At 44.1% G+C, this 19,385-nt stretch overlaps 1 protein-coding gene across 5 annotated transcripts in view; it reads left to right on the top strand.

Annotated features, from left to right (window-relative positions):
- Nucleotides 1–18,489, top strand: part of GFRA1 (GDNF family receptor alpha 1) — a 224,586-nt gene extending 206,097 nt beyond the window's left edge. For all 5 annotated transcript variants that reach the window (XM_043926537.1, XM_043926538.1, XM_043926534.1 and 2 more), the window contains 2 exons: nt 15,391–15,444; nt 16,373–18,489. In XM_043926537.1, coding sequence (XP_043782472.1) covers nt 15,391–15,444; nt 16,373–16,528 — 210 coding nt within the window. In that variant the 3' untranslated portion in view covers nt 16,529–18,489. The remainder of the gene's footprint in view (nt 1–15,390; nt 15,445–16,372) is intronic.
- The last annotated feature ends 896 nt before the right edge of the window (nt 18,490–19,385 follow it).

Here is a 19,385-nt window from a genome sequence, read left to right as displayed (position 1 = left end):
CTGTGTAGTCAAAGCCTATTGGAAATGGAAGCTTTCAGGGTAAAATGGGCACCAAAACACAGGAATGTCATCTCGGAGGCTAGGCTTCCTAGTAGGTACATATACACGTCACCTTGTAGCACAGGGCACGGTGTCATCCCTTGTGTTCATTTGCTGGGGCAGCCTTAACAAAGTACCTGCCGTAGACTGAGCGGTAAGACAACAGAAATGTATTGGGTAGGGAACCCGAACAAACTTTTTGGCCAACTCAGTCCTTCCCACAGTGTTGGAGGCTGGAAGTCCAAAGTCAAGGTGTCAACAGGTTTGGTTTCTCCGAAGGCTTCTCTCCTTGGCTTGTAGATGCCTTTCCTTCTTGCTGTATCCTTACGTGGCCTTTCCTCTGTGTGTGCACACCTTGGAGTCTGTGTGTCCAAATTTCCTTTTTGTATAAGGATGCCAGTCAGATTGGATGAGGGGCCACCCTAATGGCCTCGTTTTAACCTAATTGTCTTTTTAAAGATCCTGTCTCCATCCATTGTCACCCATGTGACCACCGATAGTCATATCCTGAGATAACTGAAGGTTAGGAATTCAATGTATGAATTTTTGAGCCCATAACATAACACGTAAGTGGCAGGCACTCAGCAACAAAACATTTGACATTTTAAAAATCTCGCCTATGGCGTGACTTTAAGGGGAGAAGTTTGCTGTTATCATAAGCAATTCTTCAATCCCCAGGGCTCTAAGTGTCCCCTGTGCAGCCTTTGGACATGAGAGGCTCTGACTGTTGGTGGTTCTATGGTTGAAGGAATATGGGGAGAGGAAAGGCACCTCCCTAGGGGACCAGCTCTCCTGAGAAGCCTGCAGACATCAGGTGTTGTGTGCCTTGCTGAATCAGATGCTATCAGATTTCGGGCTTCTGCAAACTTAATTCAAGTAACGGTTTCTTTGTGATTGGTGTATTAGCATGGTAGCTGACTTCAGTTCAACATATTGTTGGAATCCACAATACTGTAATTTAAGATTATTTTATCAGCAGTAAAGGGTTTTATAATTCATTTAAAAAGTTGTAATGGGCTCGAGCATCTTCAGTATAGTTTAATAATATAACATTTTATAGCTGGCTGTAAAATTTCAGATTACGATTTTAGCAATTGCGCAATTCTATTTTATAGTTTAATAATTGTTCAAATGAGGGAGAGTGTAAAGTTCCTAAAAACCAATTTAATGACTGAGAAAAATAGCCGTTATCCAAATCTATTGTACACCTTTAATGAACCCAGATGTCACCTTCTCAACAAAGGCAGATCGCGACATCTATTTTTCTCAGCCACAAAGCCCCGCAAATTAAGCACACAGAGTACAGTGTCTCTGAGTTATAATTTTCTCCTTTTTCCCTCTTATATCCCTAATCTCCTAGAGCTGGAATAAGCCTGTGGCCCCCACGGGGTGAATGGCAGCCAGGCCAGTGAAAGTTTCAGTAGGAACAGGGAGTGAATTGGCTTTCTCTTAAGAAGATTCTGCATTTTACAAATAGCCCCTTGATCTCACTACTTCAACCCCAACCCTTAACTCTAAGAAGTTAAGAAGTCTTGTATAAATGCCTCCAGATAACTCCCTACTTCTCCATTCTTTGGTGTAAGTGGCAACATGGGGAGCCCTACATTACTACATTGCTCTGCTATGCTTAGTTGCTCAGTCATGTCCAACTCTTTGTGACCCCATGGACTGTAGCCCCCCCAGGCACCTCTGTCCATGGGGATTCTCCAGGCAAGAATACTGGAGTGGTTTGCCGTGCCCTCCTGCAGGGGATCTTCCCAACCCAGGGATCAAACCCACATCTCCCACATTGCAGGCAGATTCTTTCTGAGCCACCAGGGAAGCCCGCATGATCATAGAATTGTACACTATCATTGTTGTTCAGTCACTCAGTCTGTCCGACTCTGCAACCCCATGGACTTTAGCACACCAGGCTTCCCTGTCCTTCACTATCTCCTGGAGTTCACTCAGACTCACGGCTATTGAGTCGATGATGCCATCCAACCATCTCATCCTCTGCCACCTCATTCTCCTCCTGTCCTCAATCTTTCCCGACATCATTTCTAGTGTGTCGGCTCTTCACATCAGGTGGCCAAAGTATTGGAGCTTCAGTTTCAGCATCAGTTTTTCCAATGAATATTCAGGATTGATTTCCTCGTTACACAAAATTAAAGTGTTGGCATATGGTATCGGGGAGAAGGCATTGTGTCATGTTATCATTGGAGTTATAGTTCGTGTTATTATATTTTGGGGGTTTTCCAGGTATATCATCCCACCACTAAAGTCAGTAGATAAGAGGTCCTGGGCCAGGTACGCAAACCCAATAACCATGGAGCATACAGAGCATACCTTGGGAATACAGTCCCAGAATGGTTGGGTGCAGTGTGTTTCTCCAGGATTGTGAGGGGGGTGGAGCTCTTGCTCAGAGCCCTGTTTTTGTTACAGAGAAATGGCATCAGTCAGAGGAAGCCTTATGTGGCTGGAATCCTTTCTCTCTGAGATGCAATCTGAGGACTTGGGGCCCACAGCCTGTTTCTACTCTGTTGTAAGCAGCCATGTCTGTTACATGAATAGTGGGGAGGCTGACTCTGAACTGCCCACCTGAGAAGTAAACAGGGGAGTGGTCATCCGTAGTGACTGCAGCCCATCTCCTGTATCATCTGGAAATGATGCAAGCTTATCTCCTTTTCTATCTCACACTTAGGGCCCTAGTTGATTGTTGTTGTTGTTTAGTCCCCAAGTCATGTCCAACTCTTGCCACCCCATGGACTGTAGCCCACCAGGCTTCTCTGTCTATGGGATTTCCCAGGCAAGAATACTGGAGTGGGATTGCCATTTCCTTCTCCAGGGAATCTTCCTGACCCAGGGATCAAACCTGCTTCTCCTGTGTTGGCAGGCAGATTCTTTACCGATGGCCACCAGGGAAGCCCTGCTCTAGATGATACACCCTTCTTAGTCAGCTCCAGAGAATTTCTAGTTGAAATTTGGTGTTGCTTAGGAACAACATAAGGCTGTCCATTATCCAATGGCATTTGGATATCTTTTGGCAGGTCAGGGTCATCTCAGCATTGATGCCACAGCTGAAAGGCACTGTTGCTGCCCAGGGACAGTCATGTGCTCCAGGCTTCAGCTGCTATCTGCACTTATTCCCCACCCCAGCACTCGACAACCCCTATGTCATATCAGGGGAGGGTATCACTTAATAATTCTGGATTCCTTTGGAGAGTCAAGGCAAGGCCATCATTTTTTTTTCTCCCAAACCAAGTTCACATTCAGGTAATATACCTGAAGCCTTGTCCATGCCGATGCTGGACAAGGGATCATGCAGATGGTGTATCAAGAGTGGCATGGTTATTTCTCAAAGTTGCTTTTTTAGGAAAAAGAGGCCATGTGCCTCGAAGTAGAAAATACTGAAGGACAAGACTTCCTGCTACAATAAAATCGGGCCTTCCTGTAGACTGCAGCAGACAGTAGTGTCAGCTCCCCAGTCCTTGGATTCATCGTCTGTAATATGGGGGTAATGTGCAGGCCACCTGGAGGGTTGTGATAATTAAACAAATTAAAATTCTTAAGCATAGTTACTGAGCCTCCAGCACAGTAACTGTTTATATCATTATTTTATCCTCTTGGTTCATCTGTGCTGACCATGAGACAGAAGGAGCCTTTACGAAGGGACCATTCAGTGGCTTTTATCCCAAAATAATCTGGGGAATGAATGTGGGCATTGTACAGGGTGTGGACCCTGTGGAAGTGGGTCTCAAGTTGAAATAATTTCACATGGTCACCCATTTATGATGTGTTCTCCTAAACATTTTTGGGTTTTTTTGCTACTTTTCTCAAAAAGGGAAAATAGCCACTTAAGGATGGGGAAGGGAAGAGTAGGCCCCCTTGATGCATTCTGGGTAAAGCCATCAGGCCACCAGCCCCTGTGGTCCAGAGGGCAGTGAGGCCAGCCCATCAGAGGGATAGTAATTCAGCAGTTGGACAATTGCTTAACCCAATTGCTGGGTAATAAACATGCTTAATAAAAAGGAATAGGACGTCTGCACCATCTTGGCTATAAATATGTTCTCTTGTTCTGGGGAACCTACAAGAATACCTCTGAGCACACTTAGATCGCATACTATAAATAAATCCAATTTCTTGTATCCCCTACTGACCTTTTATCCTTAGGACTTCTAACCGACAGTGCTTCCCTGAATAATAGACTGTGCCTGTGTTTGAGCTGTGGAGCTCACTTGTGGGAGGAAAATGGCTCTGGTTCTCTTGGGGGGGAGGTTCAATGAAGCGTTCCCCTCCCCTGCGTCCCTCCTGTTTGAGGGCCAGTCACATCGTGGATAAGGGTAGAGAGCGAGCTCAAGATGGTGTGCACTGAGAAGACATCGCAGGATTTTCCCCCAGGGCAGCTGTCCCCTGCCTGCCCCTTGGCTTCAGGGACCTTAGATGTGACCTGACAGATGCTCACCTCTGGGGGCTCTTGGGGGAGCAGAACCCACCAGGCCTGGCTTGACCTCTGATCCCTTGGGTTGATTCTAGGCTGCCTCAGCTGGCTCTGTCCATGCTGGCTGTGTGACCCCAGGCGTCTTACCCTTATTATTCTAAGGGTTGATTTAAGGAATATGTGTGATAATAGGTAATGAGTACCCTAGTGGCTCAGATAGTAAAGAATCTGCCTGCAATGTGGAGACCCAGTTTTGACTATCCCTGGGTGGGGAAGATCCGCTCAAGGAGAAAATGGCAACCCTCTCCAGTATTCTTGCCTGGGATATCCCGTGGACAGAGGAGCCTGGCAGGCTACAGTTCATGGGGTTGCGAAGAGTCAGACACGAGTGAGCAACTTAAAACTTCAGTTCACCATGTCTGGCATGGAGTTAATATGCATGAGTTTTACATTCAGAATCAAAGAGATTCAAATCTCAAGACAGCCACTCAGAGCTGGGGAAACTTGGGCAGGTCCCAACCTCTCTGAAACCCTTGTGTCCTGATCTGTACCAAAGGGGACTGCACCCCTCAGAAAGTCATTTGAGTTCTTGGAGAGCATTCAGTAACATGTGGATGGAATCATTATCAATGGAGGCTATTCTCTTTTTTTTTTTTGAATTTTTTTTTTTCATTTATTTTTATTAGGTGGAGGCTAATTACTTCACAACATTGCAGTGGGTTTTGTCATACATTGACATGAATCAGCCATGGAGTTACATGTATTCCCCATCCTGATCCCCCCTCCCACCTCCCTCTCCACCCGATTCCTCTGGGTCTTCCCAGTGCACCAGGCCCGAGCACTTGTCTCATGCATCCCACCTGGGCTGGTGATCTGTTTCACTATAGATAATATACATGCTGTCCTCTCGAAACATCCCACCCTTGAATTCTCCCACAGAGCCCAAATAGAGTCCACACAGAGTCCAATGAAGGCTATTCTTAAAGAGTAGCAGTCATGATCATCACAGTCATTATCACTATCAGTCTACTTGGTTTTCCTCTATTTTCTAGAACATTTTTCTCTGGCTATTAAAAGCACAGTCTTTAAAAAAAGTTCCTCAGTTTTTTGCCTTTGCTTGGTTTCTTGCTGCCCCATGAATGCTCTGTCTTCCCATCCAGCAAGTGAACAAAAGCCCAGGGTCCATCTGTCTCCAGACCTGGGCGTTTTATATCAAACCTTAGTTGCCACCATAAGTCACAGAACCATTACAGGGCCACTCTCCGCAGCACATAAATGCACAGGAGAATGAGAGGCTTAATAAATATTATCTGATGGTGATGAGGGCGCGTGTCTGATGAAATTGGCTTTATGCACCTCTCACCAGGGACCACGATGAATCTTTTCTGCTGCTGTCTGCACACTTGCATTTCTGAATGCACATTTGGGAAAACAAATGCTTCCTTTTGGGGCTTTCCCCCCTAGTCACTGTTACACCATGATCACTGAATATTGGCTCTACAAAGTTCCCCCACCCCAAACCAAAACGTCTGTTTCAAGCAATGTTTGGTATAATCTTCCTATTAATTGGACCTAATTTTCTAAAATGCAGCTCATAATTGCTTCTTGTCTGAATATTTTACTAATCAAGCAAGTTAAGCATGAATGAAAACACCCGGTTCTCTGATGTAGTTGGCAACTTGTGTTTGCCTCAACTTGGGGGAAAGCGAAATAGATGTAAGATGATCTGGTGAAGTTAGGGAAAGAAGAAAGGCCAGGCCGAGTGCCGCGTTAAGCTCCCTGCTGTAGACAGTGTCTGCACACAGCGCTACTTGCCATCCTGCCATTAGTGTTAAATTACAAGCGCCAGGCTGCAGACATCCTTTTATGGTGTGCGGGAGACTGACAGGCCAGCCCGAGGGACTGCTTAGCTAATGGAGGACTGTTGATATATCTTACAGGACTGTATCTCTTTCATCGCATTCATTTTTTAAATCCGAGGAAACACAGAAGATCACGAGCCAGTTCTATTCAATATCACGTTCACAAGGCAAATTAGCTGAAGCTTTTGTATTTTTCCCACCCCTGCCTGAATCCGAGAACACTCAGCATGGGGACCATAGAAGAGCTCAGAGATCATCAACAGCAACTTGGATTTTTAAAAGCACTTCCAACACGAGTATCACATTTGATTCTCACAACTCTGTGAAGTGGGCAGCAGGGTGCAGTTATAATAATTATAGATGATGGTTGAAAAGCCAGGACAGGCCCTTCCTAACCTGTGTTCTTTATAGCATACCATATCAATCAAGCTGGTACCAGGAGTGAGTTCTAAATCATTCAATTTAGAGTTCTCAATCAGTTCTAGAAATTCTAACTGACCCACATTTAACCAATTCAGCACATAAGCCAACCTCGCCACCATCCCCCTGTAAACATCCGATGCCCAAGGCAGGCTGAATGCCCCACACTAGGGGCCTCTCTCCTTCTGCTCACCTGGGCCCCTTGCTTTCTCCAGTGGAGATGCAAGCTTAAAAGATTCAGGATCATTTATTCTCAAACCTTTAGGTGCTGTTGTATTTGGTATTTTGCTTACCTATTTTAATTATTTATTTATTTGGAGAAGGAAATGGCAGCCCACTCCGGTATTTTTGCCTGGAGAACCTCATGGACAGAGGAGCCTGGAGGGTCCATGGGATTACAAAGAGTCGGACACGACTTAACTACTGAACATTTTAATTAAATAAGCTGACTACAATGTAGTTTAAATTCCGCTTCCATTTAAAAGTGGCTTTGGATTAGGTGTAGGCCAAACAACAATAAAAGACTGAGAAAAAAATTTTAAGTATAGGGAAATTGTGCACTGAGATTCCTTGGTGGGTATCAAACAGAAGTCATTTCTGTTTTAAAGAAATGAAAACTGGATGTTGTAGATTTCAAATGATAGGTGTAGCTTAGGCAGAATGTAAGCCAGGGAATTCCAGTCAGCAAACTCTTTTTTTAAAAAACTTTTCAAAGTGGCCTTGATTATGTATCCAAAAATCAGTCAATGTATGACATTCAATTTTTAAATTAAAATGTTTGATACAATACAGCCAGTAGAATATTACTTGGCCTTAAAAAAGGATAAGATTCTGCAATATGCAACGATGTGAACAAATCTGGAGGACCTCATGATAAGTGAAACATCCCCATCACAGGGACAAATACTGCATGATTCCACTCTCATGGGGTATTTAAAATAGTCAAATTCATGGAAGCAAAGAATAGAATTTGTGTTTCCAGGGGCTGAGGGAAGGGAGCATAAGGAGATGTTCAGCAGGGACGCAGGGTCAGTTATGCAAGATGAGTAAGTTCTAGAGGCCTGCTGTGTAACCTCGTGCCTGTCCGTAACCGTGCTGTTGTACACTTAAAAATTTAAGAGGGTAGATCTCATGTGAAGTGTTCTTACCGCAGTGATTTTAAAAAGGAGTTTCTAAATTTTAAAAAATGGATACAAATGTGTAATTTTAAAGTGATTTAGTGATTTTGCTCTTTAACTTAATTTCTTTAATGACCAAGGGCCCAGCCCCCAGGGCGGTCAGGTTAGAAAGTTTCTACTCTAGGCTTGGCCGTGCATGCTAAGTCAATTCAGTCATGTCTGACTCTTGGCGACCCTGTGGACTGTAACCCTCCAGGCTCCTCTGTCCATGGGATTCTCCAGGCAAGAATACTGGAGTGTGTTGTCATGCTCTCCTCCAGGGTGATTTTCCCGACCCAGGGATTGAACCCACATGTCTTATGTCTCCTGCATTTGCAGGTGTGTTCTTTACCACTAATGCCAACAGGGATTGAACCTGCACCCCCTGCATTGCAAGGCAAAGTCTTAACCACCGGACCACCAGGGAAGTTCCTCAGGCTTGGCTCTAAGCTCAACCTAAATTGCAATGTTACACTTAGAACAACCCACAGGTACCAAGTCTCCAATAACTTCTAGACTCTAGAACATGAATCCATATCACCCAAACACACACTCACTTCATGCAGTGAGTTCACTGCACTCTGGTTGTTGGAGGCCTTGTCTGAACAGCCCAACTGGGATCTGAGCCTATGCTTTCTTGGGATGAGGAAGTATGCCTTCAGGCCTCCAGTCCTCTCCCCACCCCCTTCTTATGACTGGCCTCAACCTGCCCAGAGTCTGCCAGACTAACTAAACTTGGCACCCGTGAGCCTTCCGAAACCTGTACTGAGTGAAACATCTTTATAAGGTCTTCTTAGAGCTTAATATAATGAAAGCCTTTTGGCTGAGGTTCAGGTAATATGCAGACACAGTGTCTTGGAGGGAGTAGGTAGACGAGACGTGGTAGGAAAGCTGCCCAAGAATTATTTCACTCCCATCTCATTAGTACCCTCCTCACAGACTCTCTGCCCCTTCCCAACCCATGGGGCTGGCAAAAATCAGCTTGGAGAAAACAGCCAAACATAGGCTCTGAAAGACAAACACCCAAACCCAGGGGCTCAGAGCAGACCTTATTTATGTGTCCACTTGTTTTACACGCTGACTTGACTACACATTATTCAGACCAGTGGTTGCAAGCAGTTGTTACTAAGTTCGTAGCAAAAGCAAATCACCCGGAAGGTGAGTTTCAAAACAGACAGGGACAGGGATTTTAGAAAGGCTGGCCAACTGCTTGTGACCTGACCAGAAATAAAACATCTCCTGCCTCTCCCAAAGTCAACAGGCAAAATCTGAAAAGCTGAGAAGTGTGCCACTGGGCACACGACCATTACTTTGCTCAGATCCACTAGGCAGGCAGCTTCTTTTTTCTGTCTTCTTTGTGTGTGTAGAAATTAATTTGGGCAAATATGTGTCACGTGCACATACAGAGTTGTTACATAGTAAGGTGTACCCATAAATGTCTATAATCAGGTGAATTCATTTTGTTAAAATGCAGTGTGAAAAATGAGAAAGTAATAACTGATTGCTCTGTTATCCTTCAAATTAGGTACACAGCCTTCTTAGGCTTTGTCTTATGAGAAAATATAAGATGTGCAGATTTAAATTGAGAAGTGGCTTTGAGTTCTGGACTATTTCAGAAAGAGCTCATGCAATGGTTTTCCCTAGCAACGGTCCAATTTGTGCTGCAGAAGAGGCTCGTATGCTGATAAACTGGTATTGACAAGTGTGATAGATACAGCTCGGTATTTAGTGAGTGCTGGAGAGCAAAGTTGATTGCATTTTACAGTCTGTGTATTTCTCTGTTTATTGCTTGTATTCTGTCATTAAGCAAACAGGTTCTTAATATAGCAAATCTCTCTAATCAGTAAGGCAAGGGAGAAAAGAACCAGAAGCATCATTAATTATGACCATTTGGCTGCAGCCTGGGCAATCTGTTGCTATTGGATTGAGCAACTTCCTCCAGTTTTATTTTCTGGAGGTAGAGCAGAAACTGGCTTTTCTTATACATGGAGGAGAGTAGAGAAATGTTCCATGCCCTGCTGGCTGACAGCTGCCTAAAAACCCAAGATTAAACACTAGTCCTGGGGCAGCAAAAGCCAAGTTGCAAGTGGGTATGCTATTAAGTCTCCAGTTTCGTAAATAGAGCAAGTGTGCAACTCCAAAGCCTGATCCCACCCGAGGCTCTGGGAGAGCCCTCTGTGGCCAGAACGCGTGGGGCACGCGGTGCCTGATGAGTTAGCTTGACAAAGAGTTCTGGACTCTATGTATGTCTGAGCATTCTGTACAGGAAAGCAGTTGGCACCAGGCAGGCTTTCCAAATGCTAATCACAGGGTTAAAAAGCAGGAGAGTCATCGTCTGACTCCAGGTAACAGAGATTAATAGCATCTAATGCATTTATTAACCCTCTAGTGCCAGGGACTGGTGGAGTCTGGCTGCAATTACAGTGACATGGAAATTCTATTACGTGACATGCCTGGACTTGGGGATTACTGCCAGTGACAGTTTTATAAGACTATTGGAGGGATAAGGGTTGTGAAGAGCCTAAAGACCAAGTTCCAGAAAGAGAGAAAAGCTACAGGTTTGTGGATGGGTTTCTCCAGCAGCCTGTTCACTGTCTCAAGATGAAAACCTCGTGGTCCCGTGTTTTGGTGGTTTCCCCCAACTTGGAGGCTTCTCTCATAACCACATAACTATGAATTAGGTGATATGAAACCCTCTTTCATAAAAGAGATTAAATAATTCATTTTTCAACATGCTGGAACTATGGTTAAAATTGACTTTTAGAAAAACTGAAATTCATTCTCTTCTTTTGTATCCCTCTTTAAAAAAAAAAAAAAGATCATATTTTAAAGCCACAAACTGTACGGTTTGGTGTCTAGATAGATCTAGCTAGTCAAGCTTTATGCTGGGCCCCTGTATATCTTTTTTTCTTTTGACTGCTCCACATGGCATATGGGATCCTAATTCCCAGACCAGGGATAGAACGGAGTCCCCTGCATTGAAAGGCAGACTCTCAACCACTGGACCACCAGGGAAGTCCTCTGTCTTCTTAATAAGCAGGGCTTGGCAGATGGAACTCGTTCCATTACTACACTCCTGCTTTTATCAATTTAGGACTTGGAAATGGTGCTCTCCCAGTTTCTTCTACCTTACCTTATACTTTGCAAGGTCTCAGAAGTTTTTGTTGGTTTGTTTTGTTTTCAGTTTTCCTGGGACTGTCCCAGTTTTCATCAACTGAGTCCATGTTCAAAATATGTAAATTATCTTTGTAATAGTTAAAAGTGGGAGATGCCCTGTAATTGTATCTGTTTGCATTTATCAGACATGACTAGTAAGACAGTGATAGCTGATGTTTTAAAAAGCACTCAGGATTGTTGTCGTTGTTGTTCAGCCGCTAAGTCATGTCCAACTCTGCGGCCCCATGGACTGCAGTAGGCCAGGCTCCTCTGTCCTCCACTGTCTCCCTGAGTTTGCTCAAACTCCTATTTATTGAGGTTGTGATGCTATGTAGCAATCTCATCCTCTGCCACCCCCTTATCCTTGTGCCGTCAATCTTTCCCAGCGTCAGAGTCTTTTCCAATGAGTTGGCTCTTTGCTTCAGGTAGCCAAAGTATTGGAGCTTCAGCATCAGTTCTTCCAATGACTATTCAGGATCAATTGCCTTTAGGATTGACTGGTTTGATCTCCTCGCAGTCCAAGGGACTTTCAAGAGTCTTCTCCAGCACCACAATTTGAAAACATCAATTTTTCAGTGCTCAACCTTCTTTATGGTCCAACTGTCACATTCATACATGACTACTGGAAAAAGCTTTGACTATACGGACCTTTATCAGCAAGGTGATGTCTCTGCTTTTTAATACACTATCTAGATTTGTCATGGCTTTCCTTCCAAGGAGCAAGTGTCTTTTAATTTCATGGCGGAAGTAACAGATTGCTCAGGCTTCTACAAGGGACTTCAAGAGCTGGATTTTCTTAAGTGGGCTCTGGATATGTGTAGGGGGATTTTTGACCCTTGGTGGTCGCAGGAAGGATTCAGAATGAATACAGGACTTATAAGCATGCAAGCTGCTAGGCATGCACAGGTATAAATTCCCAGGCTCTGCCCCTCCATCTGCAGCTTATGAACCCTTAGAGGCATTGGACACCCAGCTGACACCATTGAGTCCAAGCAGCAGACCACTGGCCCTCCAGCCCAGGTTTGGTGTGGGATTTAAAAGATCTCATGTCTGTGTGCAGTCTGATTCGTTTATGCAAGTGTTATCTGCCCTCTGCCTCCTAATCATATCACAGATCTTACTGTGGTTCTCATGAGGTTCTGGTGGAACGCAGGGTCTTCTCTGCCCTGCCTCTGAGGTTGTGAGGGTTTCCGGGATCCCCCAACCTCTCGATGGGAAGCAGTGTCAACTCACTATATAAGCAGAGTATTTAGAAGCCGGCATACATGGACTGCTGAGCTTCTGGAGTGCTGAGTGCTTCTGTGGATTGGTCATGGGTTTGACAGGAGAGAAGGCATTTTCTCAGAGACTGCAGAAGCTTGGTGGCACATGCTTACTTTCCCTCAGCAGTTCATCCAGTTCTGCTCACAGAATAGTTCTTGAAGCCAGATGAGCTTGAAGTTGCTGCCTCTAGCTTTAATGAAGCCATAGGGCTGCAGGGAGACAAGGCCAGAAGTTGACTATTTACTTTAGACAGAGGCCAACAAGAGGCCCGCCTTGCAGGGAAGAAGAGCCCAGAGCCTTCACAGGCTTGGAGTTGGTCTCCATGTATTTTCCTGTGTGATTTGACCAGTCATCCCAACCATTCTCAGACAGAAGGCAACAGCCTGGGAACTTAGACCAGGGCATGTCTACACAGTTGTACAACTGTAATCCTGTACACAGCTGAACTCTCAGTGACTAGTTTAGGACCAAAATTTACCTGTGTCAATGCAGAGTCCATTTAAGAAAATTAGTTAAAGTAGTGACAGGGTTGCAAAGAGTTGGACACGACTGAGCGACTAAGCATAGCACAGCACCAAGACCTTTTAAACTCTGTTGGTGGTGGTAGCCCCTTCACAATCAGGTAATATAGATGGGCGTTTTTTCTAATACATCAGCAGGTTTCTAAAGTGACTTAGAAGTGTAGCCAGTGAGTCTCTCAGACGGTGCAAACAAAGAGAAAAACACTGCAGTCTGTTGCTAATCATATAGAACAAAATAGGAGGGAAGCCCAACCAGCCCTTGGATCTCTTAGTGGGCACTGCAGTCTAGGACACGGAGGTGTAGCTTAACTGTGACAAAAGCACAGAAGCAAATTGAAGGATTAATGTGTCCCAGACAAGTCAGGCTGCCTTCTCTGCACGTTTTAGTGAACTTCTTAGTTATGCAAAGGCCCTGGGCAAGGCTTTATGTCTCTTACAGATTAGGGGCTTCCCAGGTGGCGCTCGTGGTAAAGAACCTGCCTGCCAATGCAGATAGATACTGGAGACATGGGTTTGATTCCTGTGTTGGGAAGATTCCCTGGAGTAGAAATTGACAGCCCACTTCAGTATGCTTGCCTGGAGAACCCCATGGACAGAGAAGCCTGGCCAGCAGGCTACAGTTCATGGTGTTGCAAAGAGTTGGACGTCTTAGTGAACTTCTTACTTATGCAAAGGTATTTAGCAAGGTTTTATGTCTTTTATAGATTACCGCCTAGAAAAGAAAAGACAGAATGTGATGTTTCGGGGCCATTTTGGTGTCTGGCACAATTCCAGCTTTGAGCAGAAATAAAATGTGCAAAGTTCTACATATTATTCTCTATAGGTTACAATGCAGTGGACCAGATTTGCTATTAATATAGATTAAAAGTAGGCTTTTGAGGAAGGCTCCATCCCTCTTCTGATTTGCCCTCTGATCTTCTTATACGTAACATTTAGTGACCTTTGAACAGCCCAGGGGTGCTTCACAGTGTCTTTTTCTTGATGCCTGTTTAAAGGTTTCGATTTCATATTCACAGCTGGCATATGCAAATATAGGTAAAGATTATGATGCCTCCCAAGTAGCATTATGGTCAATAAATTACTCCTTGTGTGAATATAACATGATCTCAGCCTAGCATGTCTTCAACAAGTCGCAAAAGTTGTCTTGCAGTAGGCAGCCTGCCAGTGCATCCCCACAGAGCTGGTTGCCCAGATGCTCCTAGATTCAGGTGTGATGCTTAACCAGGGCCATCCTGTTGGCAAACGAACTCTCTGTCTTTTGCTACCAAAGGGCTCCTAGTTTCAGGGGGAGGGGTATAGGAGGGTTTCTTTGAGTGGATTTGGGAGGCAAGTAAGTAGCACATGAAGAGTCAAGCATGCTAAGATCTCTGGGAGAAACACTGGAAAACAGGAAAGAGCACGATTCCGTTCAGAAGTTTCAGAGACCTGTATTCTAAATATTGACTCGACAACTTAGATCACTCTGTGACCCTGAATAAGTCACTTAACGTCTCTGCTCTCTAATTTGTTTTCCTTTATAAAACAAGAGAGCTGTATTGGGTCAGCAGTTTTTACTATAATTGAGCAATGGAGTTTTTCCTCTAACTCAATTTCTCAGGTGGAAACCCGGTGGAAACTTGTTCCATTTGTGAGAAAATAGGGAGCTTAAAGCCCTCACAGCTCAGGAACTTATAACTGCCCAGGAAGCAGTTTTAAGATGGACAGATCTGGGGTCTGTGATACCCTTCACGATTCTTGGAAGGGACCTGTCAGAGTCCTTGCCCTGTGCCTGAGGCCCCCAGCGCTGAGTGGTTTACCCACCAGAAGGCAGGCCCATGAGCCCAGGACCACATCTTTTGTCATATGCCCAACCCTGGAAAATTGTTCTGTAAGTGTTTGTGGACTGGAACAACTAATAAACAAATGAACAAATACACAAGATTCAGGAAAACCTATCTCTATGTTACTGATGAATGAGAATTTTTATTACAACATTTTTACCTAGAAGGCACTTCATAAACATTAACATTCAGAACTATAAATGAGTATAGATTATAAATGACTTTAAAACTTTTTTCTTTTGTAACCTGTGCGGTGGCTTTGAGAGGGGGCAGGTACAAACTGAGGTGTATTTTGTCCAACACACCAAATTTTGAAGACTTAGTGTGAAAGTTTAAAGTATGTAGAAAAGTATCTCATGAATCATCTTATACTGGTTACATGTTGAAAAGGTAATATGTTGAGTTAAAGAAAAGGTCGTTAAAATTTTCTTTATCTGTTATCTCTTTATTTACGGGATTAATAGAAAAGTTTTAATTATATTTGGGCTCATGGTTGTGACTCACATATTTCTAACAATGACACGGCCTTATACTGTTGATCATCAATAACTACTCTTCCAAAATGGTTTAGTCGCTCAGTCGTGTACAACTCTTTGTGACCCCATGGACTGTAGCCTGCCAAGCTCCTCTGTCCATGGGATTTTCCAGGCAAGAATGCTGGAGTGGGTTGCCATTTCCTTCTCCAGCTCTTCCATAGTATGTATGAATAATTGTGTGTTTGTCTTTTCCCAGGCACAGAAGCTGAAATCCAACATATCAGGCAGTACCCACCTCTGTCTTTCTGATGTAAGTTGTTTCTTTCTGAGTCTCCCTGAATCTAGAAACAGAGCCTAGAAACACCCTGGAACAGGGTGTGATGTGAAAGGACTCAAAGACAACAAGGTTTCGGGCCCCCCAAAAATCCGAGTCTCCCTTGGTGTCCCTCTGCCCTTGGAGCCAGGTGCAGATCCTGGTGTACAAAGCAAGCGCCAAGTGTGGGATCCTCATCTCAGAACTGGACCAGCACAGATACCATTGTCCCGGTACCATGAGAACCTCTGTGACCACAGTTACATAAGTTCAACCGGCACAGAGAAGATACATAACACCTCTTGCTGCTTACCAGATGTCCCCTAGACTGCTCCTTTGACGTTCACAGTGACCCAGAAGTAGCCAATGCAGGCCACGTTACCCTCCCCAATTTACAGTTATAGCTCATGGTGGCAGGATGTGGTTTTCTGGGATTGAGCAGGTCCTAGGGATGGGGATGAAGGAATCCATCCTGGGGAAGAACAGCTGTGCTGAGAGTCCAGGAGCCTGGGTCCTGGCTGGGACTCTGACTGACAAGCAGGGCAAATCCTCCATCTGTAAAGTCCAGGGTTGAACCAGCCAGCGGAGGAAAAGGCTACTGCCAGGCTCCAATGCGGTTTGTGACTCATCTCTCTGTGAATCCCTACTTGCCTGGGCAGGCTTCCTGAGGTGATTTTTCCTGCCCTCCTTCATGATAGAGAGAGCAAGCATCCCTCCTCAGTCGGTGATACCCAAAGGGAGAATGGTTCTGTGTTGCACAGCTGATGGGTGACCTTAGGAGCAGGGGTAAAAATCTTGGGTTGGCTTTGGTAAACCGTACAGCTAGTTGGGGGCAGGGATCGGAGAGAGAAAGAATGAGGCTAAAATATGCCGTGATAGAACAAACACATGCAGTGGGTGATAATGAAAACATTCTTTCTTACAGCGTGATTATGAAAAGGATGGTCTCGCTGGGGCTTCCAGCCACATAACCACAAAATCAATGGCTGCTCCTCCAAGCTGCGGTCTGAGCCCACTGCTGGCCCTGGTGGTAACTGCCCTGTCCACCCTATTGTCTTTATCTTTGGCCGAAGCATCGTAGCTGCATTTACAGAATCATATGGACCTGTAAAAAGACAAAAACCAAGTTATCTGTTTCCTGTCCTCTTGTATATCCGAAATTCCAGTTTTAGGAGCTCAGTTGAGACACTGCTAAAACAGTTTCATCCTACTGGAACTTTTTTCTTTCTTTCTTTTTTTTTTTCCTAAGAAAGCTTCTTGTGATCCTTAAGGCTTATATGGGATCCCCCGATACAGTGCTACATTCCACACTCAGAAGGCTTTGGGGCACGTTGGATTGTAAAGGGATGGTTTATTGTTGATGTGGCTGTAAAGTGAACTGGAGCCTTGGCTTTCAAAATCCTGATAAGGTTGATGATTTTTAACAGTTTCACTCTGGTCTCGACTAGCTAGAGAAGGAGTCAGTATTCCTAAAGAATCTTCTATATCTCCTGGAGTAGGTTTGCTTTTTGATGATATGACCATACCACGGCAGTGGTACGTGGAGGCCAAACTTTTTTTTGTCACAAAGCGAAGATTCTCATCAAGACAATCTTGATGGACTTTGTACAAACAAGCTTGTACCAGTGTTCTTTCTATATGTATTAGCGTTTTCCACGCTGATGTTTATGTACAGTAGACAGCTCTGCACTCTCTTACGAAAACAAAAAAACACCTGCCACATCCAATGTAGTGTCTGTCTCCTAGTCAAAATAGAGAATGAGAGTGGGTGTGAGACGTCACAGAACCTTGAGCATTGAGACAGTCTCCCAAGCCTTACTTGAGTGAGAAGCCCTTACACTAACAAGAGGCAAATATAGCTGAAGCATCATTCTAATAATCTTTACATGTATGAGGTTATATGTAGAAAAAAATTTTACTACTAAATGATTTCAACTATTGACTTTCTATATTTTGAAAGTAATGATATTGTCTTCATTTTTTTTTTTACCGGTGGTTTAATACAAAATACATGGAGCTTGTTGTCCTCTCATAAGTAGCATTAGCTCCAGTGTTGACTTCTCGAAGACAGGCCTTCAACAGCAGACTCTGAGGAGCCTCATGCTTTAGCAGAAAGCTCTGCATCACATTACTGTGGATAGGCAGCAGGAAACAGAGCAGCCAAGCATTGTCTTTTATCATTTCTGGAAACACAAGCGTGCATACCTGTGGGAAAACAGGTGGCTACTCGTCAATGTTCTACAAACTCTACAAATGGCACCATTGCCAGTTGACACAAACCAGGACCTTGGTTTTCATGTTACCTGACAATGGCAGCTTTGACTGGAACAGGAGACAGGACGTGCTGCCCTGTCTTCGGAAGCAGATCCATGCCCAGGATACACAGCTCTTTTCCTAAGGATTGTCTTGACTTGCAACTGTGATGGCTTGGCCGCTCTGTGGATCGGTTAGGTCTGAAGTCATCAGATATCTGCTCACACTGTGTTCTGTGTCCTCCGTGATAGACTGTGACTGACTCTGTAAAAAAAGAAAAAATGTTTGGGGGATGAAGAGGGTCACGGTCACCATTAGGTCCATGGAGATAAGTTGGCCCAGAGACACAGAACAGGGACTTTGGATATAAGGCATCTGACTTGTTAACTGCACGTCTCTTCCATCATTCTCTTCCTTCAGTGAATAGCCCCGAAAGTGCACTTCTGAAGTCTGGTTGAAATGGTGAGATTTGAAATCTACAAGGATTGAGTGCTAGTAGCCATGTTTCTTTGCAGCTGAACAGAGGCGAGGAAATTCCACCCAATAGAGTGTCTGAAGCGTTGGCTTTCTTCCGACATCAGTAGAGTGGATGGAGGAGGAAGCCCACAGTGCCCATTTCATCCTGATTCCCTTTGCCGACAGATGATTCCCTTTGCCTTGTAAGAATTAATCCAATTACTAGGGTGGGAAATCTGTTAAACCCAAGATGAAGGCATAGTCTTTTAGCTCTGTTGGTGTTTGAAGTACATTTATATCCAAATGTTAATAAACATAAATGTATAATACTAAGTACCGAGTTTTTTCACTTCAAAATGTTTTCAAGGGAAATTCATCAAACAAGTTCGATTAGTGGAAGGTTTCATAAAGACTCGTACTTTGAATAAACACATTAAATGTGTTGAAATACTTGGAATTCCAGTCATCTGTGAAAACATATCTCTTCAGAGCATATTTTGTTTTAATTAAAGTATCTGTGTATCTACATTGGACTAATTGCATAGAGGTCGGATTCTATGTAATCTACTGTAGAAAGCTATTGATTACTTCTGTAATAAACAGCATCTCTAATTAGCTTCAGATGACCAAAGAGGAAATGGAAGTTACCAGAGCTAACAAGGGTAGCCTTCAGTGAAGAATGCGTGGATGTGCAACACATAAATTAAATTGTAAACAGCCTCATCTTTCACCAACATAGATCGCATTTTTCTTCATAGATAGAAGCACATGAGAGTTACCAAATCGTCAGTCTGAAAATAAATTACTGACAAAATAAACAGGGGGAAGGATGTGCCACAACAACTCATTAGAGAGATTCTTATAAAATCATGCCAGGACTTTCCCGGTGGTCCAATAGTTAGGACTCTACATTTCCTTTGCATAGAGTGTGGGTTTGATCCCTGGTCAGGGAACTAAGATCCTACTTGCTTCTCGGTGAGACCAAAACAAGAAAAATCTTGCCAAGCAAGTGTTTATACCATTTGGGGTGATTTCAGTTTAACATGGTGACCTAGAAACACGATCATTTGCCCCAGTACTGGAACAGGCCAAACCTTTTATCTTCTCTGGCTTCCTCTGGCAGCACTAAAAGCAAAAAATGATTCACTACTTCCTGTCCTTTATTGCCCTGCATTGAAGGTGCCACCAAAATCCAAGAACTGTTTGCTGAGGTTTGGGCTTGTTGCAGA

Source organism: Cervus elaphus, chromosome 15 (assembly GCF_910594005.1).
Source record: "Cervus elaphus chromosome 15, mCerEla1.1, whole genome shotgun sequence".
Lineage (NCBI taxonomy): Eukaryota > Metazoa > Chordata > Mammalia > Artiodactyla > Cervidae > Cervus > Cervus elaphus.
This window is presented reverse-complemented; position numbering and strand designations above follow the sequence as displayed.